Source organism: Gadus macrocephalus, chromosome 9, assembly GCF_031168955.1.
Source record: "Gadus macrocephalus chromosome 9, ASM3116895v1".
Lineage (NCBI taxonomy): Eukaryota > Metazoa > Chordata > Actinopteri > Gadiformes > Gadidae > Gadus > Gadus macrocephalus.
Genome location: NC_082390.1, coordinates 13,159,785 through 13,178,574, shown reverse-complemented (window position 1 = coordinate 13,178,574; position 18,790 = coordinate 13,159,785). Strand labels below are relative to the sequence as shown.

The 18,790-nt window shown below is 45.6% G+C and overlaps 2 protein-coding genes across 3 annotated transcripts; one reads left to right on the top strand and one right to left on the bottom strand.

The window, feature by feature from the left end:
- Positions 1-253: 253 nt before the first annotated feature.
- On the bottom strand, positions 254-11,843 carry si:ch73-62b13.1 (Carbohydrate sulfotransferase 1-like). 2 transcript variants are annotated; one of them, XM_060060852.1, is made up of 3 exons: positions 8,040-11,843; positions 5,176-5,346; positions 254-3,109 (listed from the first exon to the last, which is right to left on the bottom strand). In XM_060060852.1, the coding sequence occupies exons 2-3, from the start codon at positions 5,312-5,314 to the stop codon at positions 1,983-1,985; spliced, it is 1,266 nt and encodes a 421-aa protein (XP_059916835.1). In that variant the 5' UTR covers positions 5,315-5,346; positions 8,040-11,843; the 3' UTR covers positions 254-1,982. The 2 variants fall into 2 exon arrangements, with proteins under 2 accessions (XP_059916835.1, XP_059916836.1); XM_060060853.1 differs by lacking the exon at positions 8,040-11,843 and having other exon boundaries at positions 5,176-5,543.
- A 5,455-nt stretch (positions 11,844-17,298) lies between these two features.
- Positions 17,299-18,738, top strand: mterf2 (mitochondrial transcription termination factor 2). The gene has a single exon (XM_060060844.1). It carries the CDS (start codon positions 17,570-17,572, stop codon positions 18,692-18,694), a length of 1,125 nt encoding a protein of 374 aa, XP_059916827.1. The 5' UTR covers positions 17,299-17,569; the 3' UTR covers positions 18,695-18,738.
- The last annotated feature ends 52 nt before the right edge of the window (positions 18,739-18,790 follow it).

The following is an 18,790-nucleotide window of genomic DNA, read 5'->3' as shown; positions in this document are numbered from 1 at the left end:
ACAAACAAACATCTAAAAAAAGAAAACCAGATATAACCAGTCATATAATAAAGTATTACAAAAATGAATTAAATTCAGTTGCAAGCACTGATGTGCTTGTGAATGTGCGGTCACCGCTTGATCATCTCTCTTGGGTGCTTTTCAAAAGGTGCATGTTTTATTTTTCAGTAGATTAGATTTGTCATCTTTACGAACCACCAGAACATACTTTTGAATATTATCCATACTACTTTGCAGACAATTATACAATTGGTTGAGTGAAAGCTTTATTAATGTAACTTAAATATTTGTAATTCTTTTTGAGCTCTGTATGAACTGAAATGGATGAGTAAGCTTTTGATTTGCACAAGATCACAGGATGTCAGAGATGGCTCTAATGGTATCAGACAGGGTCAAAGTAGATGCCTGGAGGTCAATATGGAACATTGTGCATTCATTGCCATTGTTCTGTGTTCGACATGTTATTGTTATGATTTCTGTGTATGAGAAAGAAGATTATCATCTCATCATCATTCTTAACATGTCTGCCACACACACACACACACACACACACACACACACACACACACACACACACACACACACACACACACACACACACACACACACACACACACACACACACACACACACACACGCCCTCATATCCATTATCCATTCATCATCATCTACCCACCCATCCCTACCCTTCACCCTTCACAAACTAGCCTATGTTGCCTTCCCCGTTCCACTCATACCAGTGCCGTCCGGCCCGGCCCTCGTCAGCAGGGTGGATGGAGACGGAACGCCGCAGCCGGGATGGAGCGTAGGGAGAGGGCTGGCTAATCAGCTGATGGCTGACTCAGGGCCTTCGCAGCTTTGGGTGTCAGGGCCGGGATGGAGCAGCGCAGGAAGAACATCTCCCTGGGTGTCATGAAGCCTGGCCTGGTGGGAGGTCGGGAGAGCCGTGCAGATGAAGTTCAAAGGGAGACAGCCCCTCTTTTCTCCTCGCATCTTAAATCCTCCTCCTATTCAGAGGGATCTATTGTTGATTTAATCCTCCGTGCCGCATCGCACTATCCCTAGTGTCAGCAGATATAGCCCAGCTGTGGGAAGTCTGGGGGGTGGAACGGGCTGGAAAAATCATTATCAGAAGGCCAATTCAATTTTTTTAAGGTTAGCAGTCAGGGCTAGTCGAAGAACATATTTATTTCCTCATTTTGTTGCGCAATGCTTCAGCCCAAGCATTGACGTTCCCGGTTCCCAGGGGACTCCTTGCTTTGGAGAGTTGCGGCGCTGGCCGCTATATGGGCTGAAAATCAACCTTAATCAATAGCAATGCAATGGTGCTAAAATTAGTTTTCTGCATGGGCCACATCCAGTGTTTATCTCAAGAGAGCGACTGAACTCCAAAATGCGCTGGCATCTTGAGGTGGCACACAAACAAAGAAAGATAACTAATAGGCAAAAATTGGCAGAAGGCATTTTTGGCCTCCAATGTTCACTTCTATGATAGAGATTAACGTGTAAATAATTTATTTAGAAAAAATCTAGAAAATACACAATCTGAATAGTGACACGGTCAAGACCAGTAGTTAACTACAATGCGTAATGTGACAGCGCAGTCCAAACAATTTTAAAGTGGATTTTCCAAGCACTACACTTTGCCGAGCGCTACAATTAATCAGTGCCTTCATCTCCCGTTGGAGTTGACATAAGAGTCAAAAAAGGGTCGGAAAAATAACAACAAGAGAGGAGGCAAATTGCTGCAGTGTTTCTGTAGGTTTCGTTGTATATAAGTATTAAACAAATACAGTGTCCTAATTTAACCTGATTTCCAGATGTTATTAATGGCAGTGGGATTTAGCTGGCCCTACCCGTTTTAAAGACTCTACTGATGGCTACCACCATGACCTAAAATATTAAACCGTATGTATGTATCATGAGCAACCGAAACAGCAAGTATCCACATTATTATTATTTTTTGAAATATAATTTCAATCTCATAGCGGAGGCTGGAAGGTTCTTGCTTCCACCAAACTATAGGACATGTTTCTGAGCTGCACTAACGAGCGAGCCTGTTTATAACCCAGCAGAGCCAGGGTGTCGCTACACAGACTCTGCAAGGTCTTCACGATGTCATAGTCCAGTCGGAGCCTCCAGCTCTCCGCCGTGGCTCTGGAGTCCCGGGTGGTGGAGTATCTGAAGTTCCACTCGGACGGAGAGCACGCGTCCCTGTTTGTGTTCTGCGAGATCCACGACGACACCCGGCTGTCCTTCTGCAGCCCCACAAACCTGTGGATGTCCGAGGCCCTTTCCTCGGGGTTGGAGGCCAGGTCCTCGTAGCGCACCAGCAGGTACCGCCCCCGCAGCCAGGAGGGCCTCCGCAGCCCCGTCTCCACGGAGGCCGCCATGTCCTTGCAGGTGCTCGTGATCTGCGACAGGTCCACGTAGCGCGGCTGTCGCCGGGTGGCGTTCCATATCTTCCAGGCGCGGAACTGATCCGAGAACGCCATCATGCGCGAGGCCAGGATGGCCCGGGGGTCCCGCACCAGGTGGATGACCTTCAGGTCCAGACGGGGGTCCTCGATCAAGGTGCGCAGGTCCGCGATCTCGGGGACGCGGACCGTCTTGATGGCCACGTGTCCCTTGGACAGGCACGACGCAGAGGCCAGGGTGAGGTTCAGCGCCCCGCAGTCCTTGGGGCACCAGGTCTCGTCCGGCAGCCCGTCGGCCACCGCCTCGCTCTTGGCCGGGCACACGGGGGGCGTGCAGAGGGCGTGGCTGGAGCTGCGTCGGAAGAAGGCGCCGGTGACGTGCTCCTGCGGCTCGGGGCGGATGTAGTTCTCCATGAAGCGGAGGTCGCAGGTGTAGAGGTTCAGGAGCAGGTCCCTGTAGGCGCCCAGGAGCGCTCGGCGATCCAGCGTCCGGCGCTGTCTGCTGCTGGTGTTGGAGAAGGCCTGCTGGACATGGTAGAGGGGCTCGAACACGTAGAAGACCCCCGGGTGCTGGTTGAGGAGCTGGCCGGTGAAGGACGAGCCGCTGCGCGTGGTCGCAAACAGGAGGATGTGTTTCTGGGGCGAGGCGGAGGGCAGCCAGGCGTCTTCACACAAGGCTTTCCACCTTGAGTCTAAAGAGGAGGCAGAAAACAATACAAAGGGAGGGGGCGAAGAGTCGTTTGGCAAGGCATTGATCTGTTATTGCTATTTCTCAAGGAAACATCTGACATCCGGGGGGGCCTTCACAGATGTTACCAGGAGCAGACAAGGTTCTGTTGCTGATATTTTGAAAATCACTGGCCTAGTGTCTTCCAATAAGGACCTTATTCTAACCACAGGGGTTGTAGAGGCCTCACTCATCCCTATATACCGTAGTTGGATATGGTTCTGCCTCGTTCTGTTTTCATCCCCCTCCCTCCCGCTGTCTCTTACCCCCACTGTTAGTTGACACCTTCAACCAGCCCTCGAGCCCCTCCCTGCCAGATCCTTTTCTCAGACCCCCACGTTTAGTTGATGCGACAGTAATCATGTTTCCTCCTGAGGTTAATCCCCCTCCCTACCTACCAATTGGTCGCTATCCCTCCACTGCTCTTAAGGGGTTGATCATAAAATGTATGCGTACTTCCCCTCATCCTGTTCTCCTCCTCCGCCCTGCCAGACTTCTGTCTCTAACCCCCTATGGTTCTTAAAGCCCTTGATCAACTGAGGGGTTGGTATTAGCATCAAAATGCCCTTCTTTTGTCTTACAGTTCGACAACAGATCCCCCTCGGACCAACGGGCGGCGGGCCCATCTCGCCCAGCTGTCACACCCTGTCAATTGTTCAGCCGAGAGTGGGTGTTGGCGGTTTGTCATTGACTTGATTTGAACAGCCTTAACCCAGCAGGAATCAGTGGGTCACACCTTTTTGTATGTTAACAGGTAATGGTGGGAGGTAACTGATAGCCACGTCCTTGACATGCGGTTCCATATACTGAGTTAATCAGAATTAAAGAGAACAACATTGGGAGAGCATGCAGGATTAACACGCAGAAAAGAAGGGAATTTAAATATGTACAGAAAGACTGTGATGGTTGTTTTGGATATCCTGCGTGAGCCCACAAATAACGAGAAGTATAGACCTTGCTGTTTGGAAGAAACAGACTTGGAAACTGCACCTTGATTTGATCTATAGTACATCTCACCCTATCCAGCATGGTGATTGTGTATACACAGGGTATTTCTCAATGGTGCAATACAACTCTAACTTTGATATTTCCTTTGCAGCACCAATCATAAAATCCCTTTGCGTCTAGAAATGGGTGAGAATCTCCTGCAATTGTGTTTATTGCAGAGGCGTCAGCAGAGTATATTTTCCACATCATTCCAGTAGAGAGAGTTAGTTTCTGTACAGAATGATTTGCCATTTTTGATGATTTCCACGGTCCATAATTAAATTAATATTTAACAAAATAAGGCAGAGATTTAAAGGTTTTACATGTAAAATATTGCCTGGCTAACTCATTACTTAAGGATGAAAAGAAACCCGACAGAGTCAATACTGGTTAAATATTTAAGATTGTAAACCTGCATGAGGAAGTGGCTTGTCTGATGGCGGTTACCTAGGGGATTATGAAATGGTGAATCTCTAAATGTAACACTGATTGCCAATGTGTAATTACTACTGATGAAGAGATGATTGCAAACGGGGCTGTTATTTTTGTCCACAGACGCTCTGTGCCTGCGATCCAGGGTAGCCCTGTAGAAGCGGCTTAATGGAGATAAATTGGAAGATAATAGGGAAATAAATCAACGATATTGCAGATCTAGATCCTTCCTACTTCAGATTATAATGGGAATTCCCTAGCCTCATTGTGTGTGATTTGATCTTCTCCGGGTCAGTCTATATGCAGTGCCTCAACGCTGGAATCACTTCCAAAATGCCATATGGTTTAGTTAAGGCTTTTTAATTTCTTGTTTCTGACTGCTAAAACATGTTTTCTCATTCGAAGTGGTGAACCTCATGCCCTGAATTCTACCAAAAATACATTTTTTTTTTAAATACACAAACATAGAATTGCATGCATAGATTGTGCAACACATCCTCATTCAACGCTTCACATAACACAAAGTGCACACAATCCCAGCCCTGGGTCCGCCCCATGGGGGGGAACTGACCCCCTCCCCCTGGCGGCCTTCAGGCCACGGGGGCTCATTACCTCGGGGCTGTCTGGCGTGGCAGTTGAGGGATCCCTGGCAGGGTCCGGGGAGGGTGTCGCTCAGGGTCCGGATGGCCGTGTACTGAACCCCCAGGGACGCGCACACCAGCAGCAGCACTGTCTTCCAGGAGCACTCCATCCTCCCATGTCCTCTGGCGCCACGCCGTCACGCTGAGCGCAGCGGGCGGGCCAGGGGGAAAGGAGACAGACGTTGGAAGGGGAGCAAGCGACGTTCTGCCTCGCCCTATCACCGCAGCCACCCAGGCCGGCGTCCTCAGGCCACTCGGCCGTTACAAGACGAGCGCCCTGAAGTCTCGGCGCGGGCGCTGATCCCACGAGGGCAGGCGGTTTTTGCCTAAGTGCATCTTTTTCTGTCAATTCAAACACTTTGCGACTGTCGTTTATTTTATTTAGGGGACTGGGACTGCGTAAATATTTCAGCGCTTGGTACACAGAGGCATGCCGTGGTACTGGAGTCTGGAAACAGATACTGAGCAAAGAGCTCTCCTCTCCTGATGTAGCTTTCACATTAATAGCCAGGGACTAGGTAATTACCTGTATGTCTTTTAGCCCCGTAGCAGTTTGATTGAAATAACTCCAGCTGACTCCAGCTTGGTAGGAATAGAAGTTTCCTTAATGGATTCACCAAAGCCTCTTTGCCATTGGGCTTAAAAGAGGAACAAGAGATGGGATTTTCCAAATGGGTTGTGGAGAAATGCCCTTGTCCATTTATCCCGACAGAGTGAAATGATGGTGGGTAATCACATGACATCCCCGGGCATCTCAGCATCCCTCAAAATGGCACCATAGCCTGGCTATCATCATCAAAGCCAAAGGTAAGTATCCATTCATTTTCTCTGTCTCACCGTCTTACTCAATCTCTCTCTCTCTCTCTCTCTCTCTCTCTCTCTCTCTCTCTCTCTCTCTCTCTCTCTCTCTCTCTCTCTCTCTCTCTCTCTCTCTCTCTCTCTCTCTCTCTCTCTCTCTCTCTCTCTCTCCTTGTCTCTCTCTGATCTTTATGTGTTATTGGCAGATTCATATTACCTGTTTTGATGTTCCATTTATCATAAAAAATGCAAAACAAACCAAAGTCGCTTTTGCTTTGAGTGGTAAAACAATGGACTAATGAACAAAAGTAGAGATGATTCTTTTGTTGGGAAAACGACCAGTTACAGAGAGGAAGACAGAGGGCAGGAGAGAGAGAGAGAGAGAGAGAGAGAGAGAGAGAGAGAGAGAGAGAGAGAGAGAGAGAGAGAGAGAGAGAGAGAGAGAGAGAGAGAGAGAGAGAGAGAGAGAGAGAAGACAAAGACCCAAGGCAGAAAACACAAGCATGGATGATTGCCAATAATAAGAAACTTTGGCTAAGCAGCTTATATATTCGACACTCAGAAATCAAATCAAATCAAAACCTATTAAATTGTCAAATTTACTTCACCCCTCTCCCCCCTCTCCCCCCTCCACGTGACATGGCTGACTCCTCGCCACCCCCCACAACAGGTTGTGGGCGAGACTCCCAGGCCACATAGCCTAAGCTCCCGTTTGCTTTCTCCCCCTGTCCTCTTGAGACAAGAGACAGAGGACAACAGTACGGATTAAAGGAACATAATTCACCAGTCTCCCTTTCCCCCTCACTCATATGGTTTACCCCCCCCCCCCTCTCTCTCTCTCTCTCTCTCTCTCTCTCTCTCTCTCTCTCTCTCTCTCTCTCTGTTCCACTCCTAGCCCATTTTTGGAGTACGAGTGTTAAAGTGAAACATGTTTTTTGTTTTTTACGGCGTCTCATAACCCTAGCCGTGAAAGCCGCAGAGACGACGTCAACAGACATTACACCAGAGGCGCTCTGGTTGGCACCTCGTGAATGCAGTGCACAGAGCTCTTGCCACCGCCGGGATGAAATATCTAGAAGCTAAAGTGATAGAGATAATGGTATTTGTGAATGGTGCCGGGAGGGAAATTGCCTCTGTTGCAAATACAGCCAACAAACAGAGTTAGTGTGGGAACTAAGTGATGAGGCTCGAGCTGCTGGGATGCAGGTGATACAGGTGATGGAGGAACGTGACAGCGCAAGATATGATTCTATTACACCGCTTCTCTGTGATTGAACTTGGCTAAGTAGGATGAATACTGTCAATCTATGTGTATGTGTCTGCCTATATCCATCTACTATCTATCGATCTATCTATTTATCTCTCTTTCTCTCCCTTTCTCTATCTCTCTCTCTCTCTCTCTCTCTCTCTCTCTCTCTCTCTCTTACACACAAACATACCTACCTACCTACCTATGTACACACACGCACACACACGTATACACAAGCACCCACTTACCGCACACACACACACACACACACACACACACACACACACACACACACACACACACACACACACACACACACACACACACACACACACACAGACACTTGCAGAACAGCTGAGCGAGCACAGCGTTGCAGAGAGCAAACAGGATATATAAATACAATCTTAATGGGTCAAAGATCAGATATTTTTTGTTGTAAAATATTAAGAAAGATCGGAGGCAAACCATAGTTACATTTCAGTAGAACTACACACATATCACTACTAGACACCCTATGTGACCTATAGTAAAATCAATTAACAAACGTAACAATAGCTAGTTAACACATTATAAGGTGGGATGCTATTTTGGATCTGAGCGCATTGTAAGCGTCAACCAACTCCGGCAAAGTGCTCTTTTTTACTTTACTTTAAGTTTCACCATCCCTATACTATTGAATATCACACCTACTGCACCTGAATAACAGAATCGACCGCGAATTTGGTGGGATTGCCTAAAGGAAATAGGTGCGTAAACGCACACCCAAGACACGGCGTCCAGACGCTTACCATTAACCCGCGAGAGTTGAAGTTCCTCGTTGATTCAGGTCATATATGTCGTTTAGCTTTCAGAGAATCGGTCCGATGCAGTAGGGGTCCTCCCGTCTGTCGCCAGTTGGTTGTGTCCAACGCGGGAGTGAAATGAACAGCACACAGCACACGGCACGGCGCAGCGCGGGAAGTGCGAGGCTGGAGAAGTGTGAGCGCGTGACCACAACGCCCCCCTCCCATGCATTCCTCAAAGCTTCTGACGAGCCTTCTTCAGTTGCAAAAACCGTTTCCTCAAAATGTCTCTCTATTGTGCAGCTCTTCGGTAACTCAAAGTAGGTTTGATAAAACAATGATTCATGCTATATACAGTTGCCTGCATTTTTTTTTGTAAAATTTGATTTTCTTCAAAGCACACTCACACACTTGTTAGGAGGGTTCTCCTTTCAATGGCTCGAAGGGATGACAGAAAACCATCACGATAATCAGTAATGCTCGTTCTTGGCAGCTGTACCACTCTCATACCCTCCACAGTGTGATGGTTGACGAAGTATCCTATTATAAACGTCTCAAATCGGGCAACTGCAGTAAACTACATGTCAGAAGACCTATACACAACTATGCACAGACTGACTCAAACACACACACACACACACACACACACACACACACACACACACACACACACACACACACACACACACACACACACACACACACACACACACACACACACACACACACACACACACACACACAGCCTCTCCTGTATTAACAGTATGACCCCTATTCTTTCTTTCATCCCAGTGAGGATGACAGATATCATCTACCACAAACAGGGCTCCCCCTGCAGAGCTGGTTGTGTAAGGGGGTTATTCTAGGGTCAGACTTTACCAGTGACAGCTCCATTACTCCTGGGATAGGGTCAATTCTGTTAACAGTGCTTCAGATTTATACCCCTGTGTGACAAAGTCACATTGGCTGCAGTGTGGCTCCCTGGGGACACAGCTGGGAGATAGGCGATACAAGACCAGCACTTTTATTTATTTTTTTGTATTCCTGCTGCATCTCAACATGGAGTACGTGGGCTGCCCTCTACATTGTATTGCATTTGAAACTGTGTCTTATACTGATGGAGGATTGGATGAAGTGATGGCTCAACTTTGGTCGGTTATAAACATCGATTTTGGAGGTCAATGTTTTTTTTATCTACTTGTGAAGCTTCCCAATAGATAATCTGTACATGTTGCTGTCCCTCACTGTTATCCCTAACACTGTTGTATGCTATAAGGTGCGGATTACAGTATCCAAGTAACAATGAAGCCTGTTATGTTCACCTTACAAATTTTGTTCTCTCAGTTAACGTTAATCTTACAAGCAAACATTACTTTAGTAAGAATCCAGAAGACAAAATTACTCTGCAATGGTCCTCCTCTGCCAGTGTGTCTGAAGATCACCAGATGAGGACGAACAGAGGGCAAATGACCTTCTGGCCATATTGTCCTCACACTGGTCCACTTCGTCAACACATATAAAAAATCATAACAATAATATTAATAATAGTATTATTAATAATATTGATATGAATAATGCTAAAATAACTTTATAATTAATAGTACTTTAATATCAAAGCACTCACACATCCTTACTATATTTTCTTCCAGATACAACATATCTGTAAGGCATCAGGCCACCCGTGTAGTAATGGCCGATGACCTGTTAAGAGTCTCTGGCTGATGATATGGTGAGGACCGAAATCTGTCCTTTTCTTCTCTGTGCTGTTAATGTGACGTGTGCTATTGGCCTTTTCTCCTACTGTGGCCACATTGCTTCCATCTTGTTTCTGAACACTAGCTCGGTGAACGAACAGAATGCAGGATTCCACTTTCAGCTCCTCCAACCAGTTAGTATTGAGAATCAAAAATGGCCACTGGGTGAATAAGAACAATGGAAACACATCAGCGGGGACTAGACAGTGACTCGACATTGTGTTCAAATAGAACTACAAGGGGATGGAATAATAAATACAGAAAGGTATTGAATGAATACCTCAGACTTAGTCTTCTAAAAAACACAGACGATTATTAGAAGTCCCCTTTCGATCCCAAGGAACAAGGCTGGTAACACAAGAACACAAGAACAACAGAACTAAGACATCCACCATCTCTGGCTCTGTTTCAAAATTGTGGCCCACAAGCCTCATTCAACCCACCTGAACAACCTGGGGCTATCTGGCAAGAGGAATTGGACATCACTCCAGTATGTTGTACAAAGCTTGATATACATAACTCAAAATAATTTACATTTATTGTAGCATGAATAAAAATACAACAGAACAGAGCAGAATATTTAATACTGGAGAATCAGCAAAACATAAAAATGTGTCTGTACCTTGGCTTTTCCACAGGTCGGTAATTGACACCACTGCTGCATGTGCACGTGGTAAATTCCAGTGGTATCATTTATTTGAACAATCTTCCATTTTAATGTAATTCTGTGAGTCAATCACACCGACAGGTACACACGATCAGCATCATGGCATCCAGAAGATCAGGGACATTAAGGCTATTTTATGTTGCATTGCTACAGAGACAAGACAGATTCACATCCAGAGAACTGTAGATGCACCATAAATAGCAGGCTTCCAGCTCCCCCCCTAACAGCATCGATCCTGCACTCCAAGCTGTAGCCTCACTCCCACACACTATGAGGCTCGGTTTCATCAGTGACGTTTTTTTCTTTTTAAGGGATGAACTGAATGTTCACTAAATATTCCTTTTAAGTTTCACGCTGCCCACTCTTAACTTAATACGGTCCGGCATTATATACACAGGATGTACACTCACACAAAGACACTGACGATTCTACAGCTCCATGAGGCCATTTCTAACTATAACCATCTCCCAGCACGATTCAAACAAACATGGAGCCACCGTCTGTGTCTCTTTGTCATTTCATTTTGATCCACATGATTATCTTGTGGAGCAATGAAGCAATTTCCAAATCCATCTGTTATTTGCGAATCCCAGGACCCATACCCTCATCAAATTTGCTGAAACACTTTACGATAAGGGTCCATTAATTAACCATTCATTAATTACATTTGTTAGAGCAGTAATAAGTATTAACTAACAGTTATAAACAGTGAACTCATGGTATACTATGATTGACAAAATACATTTAAAAATTGTCTTGATGTTTTATAAGATAATGGTGTTCATGTTTACTAAGGTTTAAATGTGTACATTATTGAATAGGGTTGGGTTCAGGGTTAACTATAAACCTAATCCTGACCCGCCTGCCCTAACCCTAACCAGAGTAACCCTAACCAAAGAAAACTGAAAAGTACATTACAAGACCTGACCTAACCCCTATGCTAATGCTTTATAATTATCAGTATAACATAAACTAATGTTAACTTAGGGTAAATTAATGCATCGTTGTGGAAAAGTGGGACCAAAATTGCTTTGTACTTATTTTCTGGACCTTCTCAGAAACTTCTGCACCTCCTCCTTTTCGGTCCACTTTGTAACTCCCAAACAAAATCTCTGCATACCATTTGAGTTAACAAAATATATTTTCTTGACTTGGAACCCGAGCAAGAGGAAAGAAATCTAATTCCACCCACTGGTACGCCAACAAGGATTGCTAAATTGAATCTAGCAAACAGCCAGCACAGGGCAGCTCAGACAACTTCTCATATTTCTCTCTGGTATTACACAATGCACCTTTAAGAACTGCTGCCAAGTTATTACAGACTATGAAAATAAGAAACAGAAAATGCTCAATAAAATGTTAAAATACATACACAGGCATACAGAATTTAGATGTTCCAATTATGCCATGTAATGTAAAAGTTTGTCATGTCATGTAAAAGTATTTTATCTTTTAATTCTCCCTATACATTAAACTCTATCACATGTAATCAGGCTTAAGTTCCTTGACATTTCATATTCGTGTTTCAGTGTAATCCCACATCTCTCAGTTGTATTACTGAGAGGTCACCAGTGAATTAAATACTTGACCCCAATCAGTATTTAGCCTCTAGGAATAGTTTGGGAGCCTGTTTGACTGTCTGTTATCTTAAAGCCCACTCAGCCCCTGTCCAAGCTGCTCTCCATTATCTCTCTGTTTTCTTAAAACTGCCGAATTTATGGAGCTAGAAAAATATATGGGATGAATATGTCCAACCCTTCAAATGATTCCATCACTGGGTTGGTATTCATGGTAAGACCACATGGGCCAAGAGGAGCAGAAGAGAGTGCTCATTTAGAAACCAAAGATGCTGCGATGGTGCTCGGCTCCAACATGGGGTTTGCAGTCCATATCGCACACAAAGAACTTTGGGCATTCTTTGGAATTGAGTGAAGTACAGCTTTACTGACATAATGAGAATTATTGAGCAAGCATGAACGCTAAAGAAAAAAAGAATGAAGGAAAAAAATGAGGAAAAAGAGAAGAAGAGATTACATGAGGAAGATGCTGAGTGTTTACTCACGTGCACGCCTCGCATCAAAGCCTGCGCTGTTATTTTTCTGTGTTTGTAGTGCGCGTCCTTCCGTGATTGTTTTTGAATGGAATATCTTGTGAAATATCTTGAATATAGATGGTCTCATTTTGCCGTCCACTTTCTCCTAAGATCTTTTTCCTTTTATTTTAGCTTCAATAACTGAATAATCACATGAATAAACAGGGCTGTTGGATCCTGCAGAGTTTGAAAATATGCTTTGCCATGAAGTACCCATCGATGCCTGTATAGGGTAAGGCACATGCCATTGATGATTATTCATTTCTATGATGTGAAAGATCTCTACTCATAACACACCTTGATGGAATATTCCTTTAACAAGCGGGTTAAGAAAGTACTGGTTTCATTATAAAAACATTATAAAATTAAATCAAGGCTTGCTTTAAGTTTATTTTCTTGCTTTAGTTTAACTTAATCTGGCATCATGGGCTGACCTATATGCCTGAAATCAAATGTATTGAGAGCAAACCAAAACATTAGAGACTTTGCTGCCTCCTCTCTCCCTCCTTGCTCTTTATTCCCCCAAGTGTTGTCACACTCACAGTGCATATAGCATTAACAGTTGCAGTACAAATGAGTTTGGGAAATTACACCTTATTTCCTCACAGCCAGCGCAGCTCAGAAACTGTGGTGAAGCAGTTAGGAGCCACGGAGACTTTCACAGCACGTTGTTTCTTGCCCTACGATGGTTGGGATTAATACTGTATTTAGAAATAGTGCATGTATTTGTGTGTTCAGATATTGTAACAAAACGATGTATGTATTCAGAGGATACAAGCGAAGTTCAAGTGAGCTAAATGTGCTTTTAGTCAAAAATTAGTTTAGGCATGAAAGCCTGATAAGACCTTGAAGTTTGTTGCTCACTGCTGTAATAGCGTGGTCTGTGCATATTTTTCACAACACCACCCACTCATGCACACACACACACACACACACACACACGCACGCACGCACGCACGCACGCACGCACAAAAACACACACACAAACACACACACACACACAGATGGTCAGGGGGACGCTCTAACAATTAAGAAAACCCATTTGCGCACTCTCTCCCTCGGCAGGGAGTGAGGTAGAGAGAGAAGGAGAGACCGAGAGAGACCGAAAGAGAGACATTGGCCCTTCTATCTTTCTCTCTATGCAAAGACACTGGTTATTGGGCTGATAGCTCTGCCTGCTTACTTGTGGCTGTGCTACACTAAAGCCCCTTCTTAATTACGCTTGACAACATGGAGCAGCTGGCCCTCACCCATCTGCGTGTCCATCAGTCCACCTTCATCCAACTCTGCAGCTGCTGACGACGTGAACACCAAGCACTTTGGACATTTTGCAAGATGCCTTGTCTACAATCCTCTTATTTCATCTCTTTTTCCCTGCATGCATTCATCCACATGAGGAAACCATTACAGGGGGAGGAAAATATAGTGTTATCCATTGAACTGTTGGAGAGATAATTAGGATCGGAAGGTTTAAAGTATTGGTTACAACCTTCGTTCTGTCGTAATAATATGCAGAATTCATGATATTATCAGTTATTCTTATATGCAGACATATTCATAATGTTTGCTTTAAATTATATCATTGACGTCAGTGGAATCATTTTTTTTTTTTTTTCAGATCACTCCCTTCAAAGCATACACGGTTTCTTTATGTGAGTATGGCTTCCTTTTGTCCAAGACTGAATCATGGAACTAAGGTAAATATCCCATCCTTGCAGATTGTATCTGTAAAGACAACATTTCGCACAAGGAAATGGACTGGCATGTATGCATGCAAGCATCGACCTGCCCACACACCCACACACACCCACACATATCTCACACTTCATAATATTCACTCCTACTACCTGCCAAAACATATTGTAGTGTGTAGTGTAGCGTTGATAAACCATCACCACACTATATATTCAAATTGTATCATTTGAGTTCTACATTTTTATATATTACATCCAGATATGATATACTCTAGTCTAGACAAAGGGTAAGGGTTAGTTACGGTCACATAACAATATAGGGAAATGCAGTCGATGTCTTTATTAGATCAAACCGATCATATTCATTATTGCATGGGAACATGAATAAATACACTGATTCCTTCCCACCCACAGCTGAAAATAGATAGTCAATTACACGACTAATTTCATTTTATCTCTCTTTAAAAATGTCATAAAGGCATCCTACTTAACATGCATTAGATGGCTCATTGGGCGCTAACATTTCAGCACAACTGGGATCACGAGCCATTTCTGTGTCCTGATGGAAATTGGGCCGCGTGTCGGTGGCTACGCCTCCCTGCCTGAAGCAGCCCTTTGACCTCGCCTTCATTACAGCCACTGCCGCCATCACCCCGACCAGCAGCAGTCCTGCCGCCAACCCAGCGCCCAAAGCGTACCCGGGAACTCCAGGATGCGGAGCCAATGACGCGTCGCCCTTAACTTTAATCGGGATCAATGCGACAGTCAAAACAATGTGCTGCTTGGAAATGCATACGTGGAGCCGGCCGTTGCCGTAGTCATTGTAATCATTGTAGCCGTCGTCCAAACCGTCATAGGCACTATGGTCACCATCGTCTTCTTCTTCTTCTTCTTCTGTGACTATACACCAGTATACCCCCGCATCTTCTGCTGTCAGGCCTGATATTTTGAGGGAGAAACCGTCCTCGGAGAGAACCATTCCACGCCTCGGGTTGCCTGTGCGGGCCGCAGCCTCGTCCGTGGTGTTCTGAATAAGGCTGGCTTCCCCAGACGCTCTGTCACGATGCCACTCTACGCTAGTGCCATCGCCAGGCGCTTTTTGATGTACATTGCATTCTAACAAGATATCTCCTCTTTCCACAATGCTTATTTCCCTCGATTCCATCCTAGGGCAGAAAGCGATGAGGTACACCCTCTCCAGGGTGGGTGAGAAGCAGGAATACTGCCCCTTGTGTTCGTCAGAGGCAGCTGGAATGATCAGGAAACGGCTTTTCGATTCGATATCCCTCGAGATGTACATTTGACTGCCCTGCGTGCTGCCCTCACTTGATCCAGGAGACTTTATAGAGGTTTTGATCTTTCCCAACGGTGTCATCCAACTCTGGCTCTTGTTTTCAGACGAGCAGGCCAGTGCAACTCTGTCCCCATGCGAGGCATACATTGTCCTCGCATGAACATACCCTGGCTGGTATATAGTTTGAAAACTGAGGCAATCTTGACCCTTCATCACGACACAATAAAAGGAAAAAGAGTCCTGCAGCACACTGTTGGACACATGGAGCAACCCCCCGCCATCTCTTACCTCCACCGCACCCTGCAGGCGCGCAAACGATGGATCAAGTGGCACAGCTCCGGCCCATAAGGAATAATTGCTGTACGGATCATAGTACCAGTGTATCGTGGTGCCAGCCAGGGCCCCGGCGCCGCCGTTGCACCGAACCTCCGCCCAGTCATCTTCCAACGCAGACATCTCCCCAAACTCAACCTTTTCTCTGCAGACTACCAGCTGTTTTCTGAGGTTGCTGACCAGCGTCTCATTCTGCCAGCACTCTGTCCTGTAGATACCTTCGTCCCGTGGATTCAGCTGACCCATCAGTAATCCAAGCATGGAGTTATAGTCTGTTATGTTGGCACGAACCTGGAGGTCTTCGGGAAAGTAGGAGAACCCCCCACCGGCTGAATAGTTGACTAGAAGTTGGTCTCCGGTCTCATACGACTTAAAGGCAACCATGTTATCTGCTCCAAAGCAAGAACCGATCTGGAAATCAGCTCCCTGGGCTTGAAATACAAATCCTGGCATTTCTGTGACTGCCATGTTGAGTGAAAGGAGGAGTAGAAGCACTGTTATCCTGAAGAGAAGTGGCATGTTGTCTCGCTATCCTTGGTCTGGCACAAACTGCTGTGTGAGGGGGCATGCCCTTTTTGAATAACCTGCTTGGAGGTGTCACCTAGTTTCAGATGGCATCATGCTTCCTGCTCTTATTAAACATATTTCAAATTTAAACCAAAGAAAACCAAAGACACCACATCCCTCTGAGGTAACACACATGTAACTATGCACAATGAATTGAACAAAGAACTTCACTTAATTTAACTTTAAATGTTGGTTAAATGTTAATTTGAAAAAACAATGAAAAATTCATTTGTATCAAATATAATTCCTTTAAATGAGAAATGTAAAAGTCAAAGGAAATAAAGAGATTTAGATATGAAAGGATAGCCTTGCTTTGTCTTATCATGTGTAGTTGGACTGGTTTGACCCAGTAGGCGCAGCCTACCCTTTAACAAAACACTGTTATTATGCAATGCTTGATAAGCAATCATACCAGGCTTACAGGTTTCATGTGTTCACAATTTCATGCAGCAAAGAATTATTTGCAACTGTAAAATTTTAATGGAAATTTTTGAAATGACTCATATCTACATTTGTGATAATCAGAATAATTTTTCATAAAGATCCTAACAGTTGCTTTAATATAGATACATATTTTAATTAATGAGGCAACAGAGACAATGAGGCAAAATTAGACATTGAGAACAGGCTAGACAGACAGACAAGACTGACAGCCAGACAAACAGATAGATGGATATTCTTATTGCTCTAGTGTGTCCACCTTGCCAATAAGGACTCGATAAGAATAAGAAAAAGAAAAAAATTGAAAAGGCTGGATCATAACTATAGGCCTATTGTGGGCTAGTAATGTATTGCGTCGCAATACTTCTTGTCTCCACTATGTAGCGCTATAGGAAAACGAATTACATTTACAAAAGGAAAAAGAAAATCAGTTTCATAACAAGACGTCCCACACAACTCGGCTTCGACCCGAGTAAGGACATTCTGCATCCCCCTGCCGTCTACGCTGCTTCTATAATCCCAACATCGAAGTGCTCCAATTAATAGCACACCACAATCTGCGTAAGTGTGCCACACATTTATTTTCTTTATTGCTCGAGTGTTAGTGTATACACTACCCGGCAACACGTTGCTACGCTACATGCTTGCTGTCACTGCTTTTTCTTAAGATCAGTGGGCTAAAAATCTTTCTTTAATGTGGAGGCTGATCACATCCCTGTGCCTACGGCATCCGCGAGGTACAGCGATTCAAATACATGAGCGGCTATGCACCACGCAACGTGCAGAAGAGAACCGGCATACAGTGGAAGCGCTATATCTACTGTCCGTAGACATCCAGAAGGTCAGAAAACTGAAGTGCTGGATCCTGTACCAAACCCCCACTTATGTTAATGAGGTAGCCGAGCTGATGAGGGAAATGGGGGCTTCTGGCTCTATAGTTGCTGGGGTTCTAACTCAGTACCCCGAGGCGGTCCTCTGCCACCCTGAGCAAATGCAGGCTCAGCGGGACCTGTGGTTGTCTGTGTGTCCAAACCACAGAGAACTTGTTGGCGTCATTGAAAAATTCCCTGCCTCCTTTTTCACCTGTGCCAGCCACCACACCAATCAGCGCGCCAACATAACGTACTTCCGCCAATTGAACCTCAACAAGCGCATCATCACAAAGCTGATGTCTGGGGCTCCCATGAGCTTCAGCCGACCAGTGGACGACAACAAAAAGATGATCCACACCCTCCAGGCAGCCTACCTGGAGCTGGGCGGAAAGGACACCAACGTGAAAATCTGGCTCCAGAAGCTGCTGAGCCAGAACCCGTTCGTCCTCCTCAAAGACCCGGAGCTGCTGAGGCACAACTTCCACTTCCTGACCCGGAAAGGCTTCACCACCTCCGAGCTGCTGGGCCTCCTCTCCAAGCTCAGGGGCTTCGTCACAGAGCTGAACCCCGACGCCATGCAGCGCACCCTGGCCTTCTCGCAGCGCACCCTGGGCTGCTCCGACGACCAGCTCCGGCACGTGGTCCTGGACTGCCCGGCGCTGCTGTACCACTCGGAGGTGGTGCTGGCACAGCGCTTCCAGGGGCTGTCTGCGGTGGGCATCAGCGCGGCTCAGATCTTACAGGCTCCCACCGTCCTGGAGCTCACCACGGAGATCGTGAACCACCGCGTGCAGAGCCTGAGGTCGCACGGCTACGACATCCAGACCGGGGGGCTGGCGGCTCTCTGTGGCACCAAGAAGGACTTTGAGGCGAGCTACGGGAGGCTGCGGCTACGCAGAGAGAGGCCGATGTTTAACCCCGTCGCCCCTTTGAGGACGGACGACTGACGGGTCATGGTACCAGACCGAATAGGGGGACGGAAATGTGATGCTGTGAATGTAGTCTCTGTATTTATTTGAATCTGTGCGCAAGGACAGCTCCAG

What these genes read in the sequence shown, in the direction of transcription:
- si:ch73-62b13.1 (XM_060060852.1), bottom strand. Translation starts at nt 5,314, where the DNA reads ATGGAGTGCTCCTGGAAGACAGTGCTGCTGCTGGTGTGCGCGTCCCTG. An exon ending in CCACGCCAGACAGCCCCGAG is followed by an intron (nt 3,110 to 5,175) that starts GTAATGAGCCCC and finishes CCTCCTCTTTAG; the next exon opens with ACTCAAGGTGGAAAGCCTTG.
- mterf2 (XM_060060844.1), top strand. Translation starts at nt 17,570, where the DNA reads ATGTGGAGGCTGATCACATCCCTGTGCCTACGGCATCCGCGAGGTACA.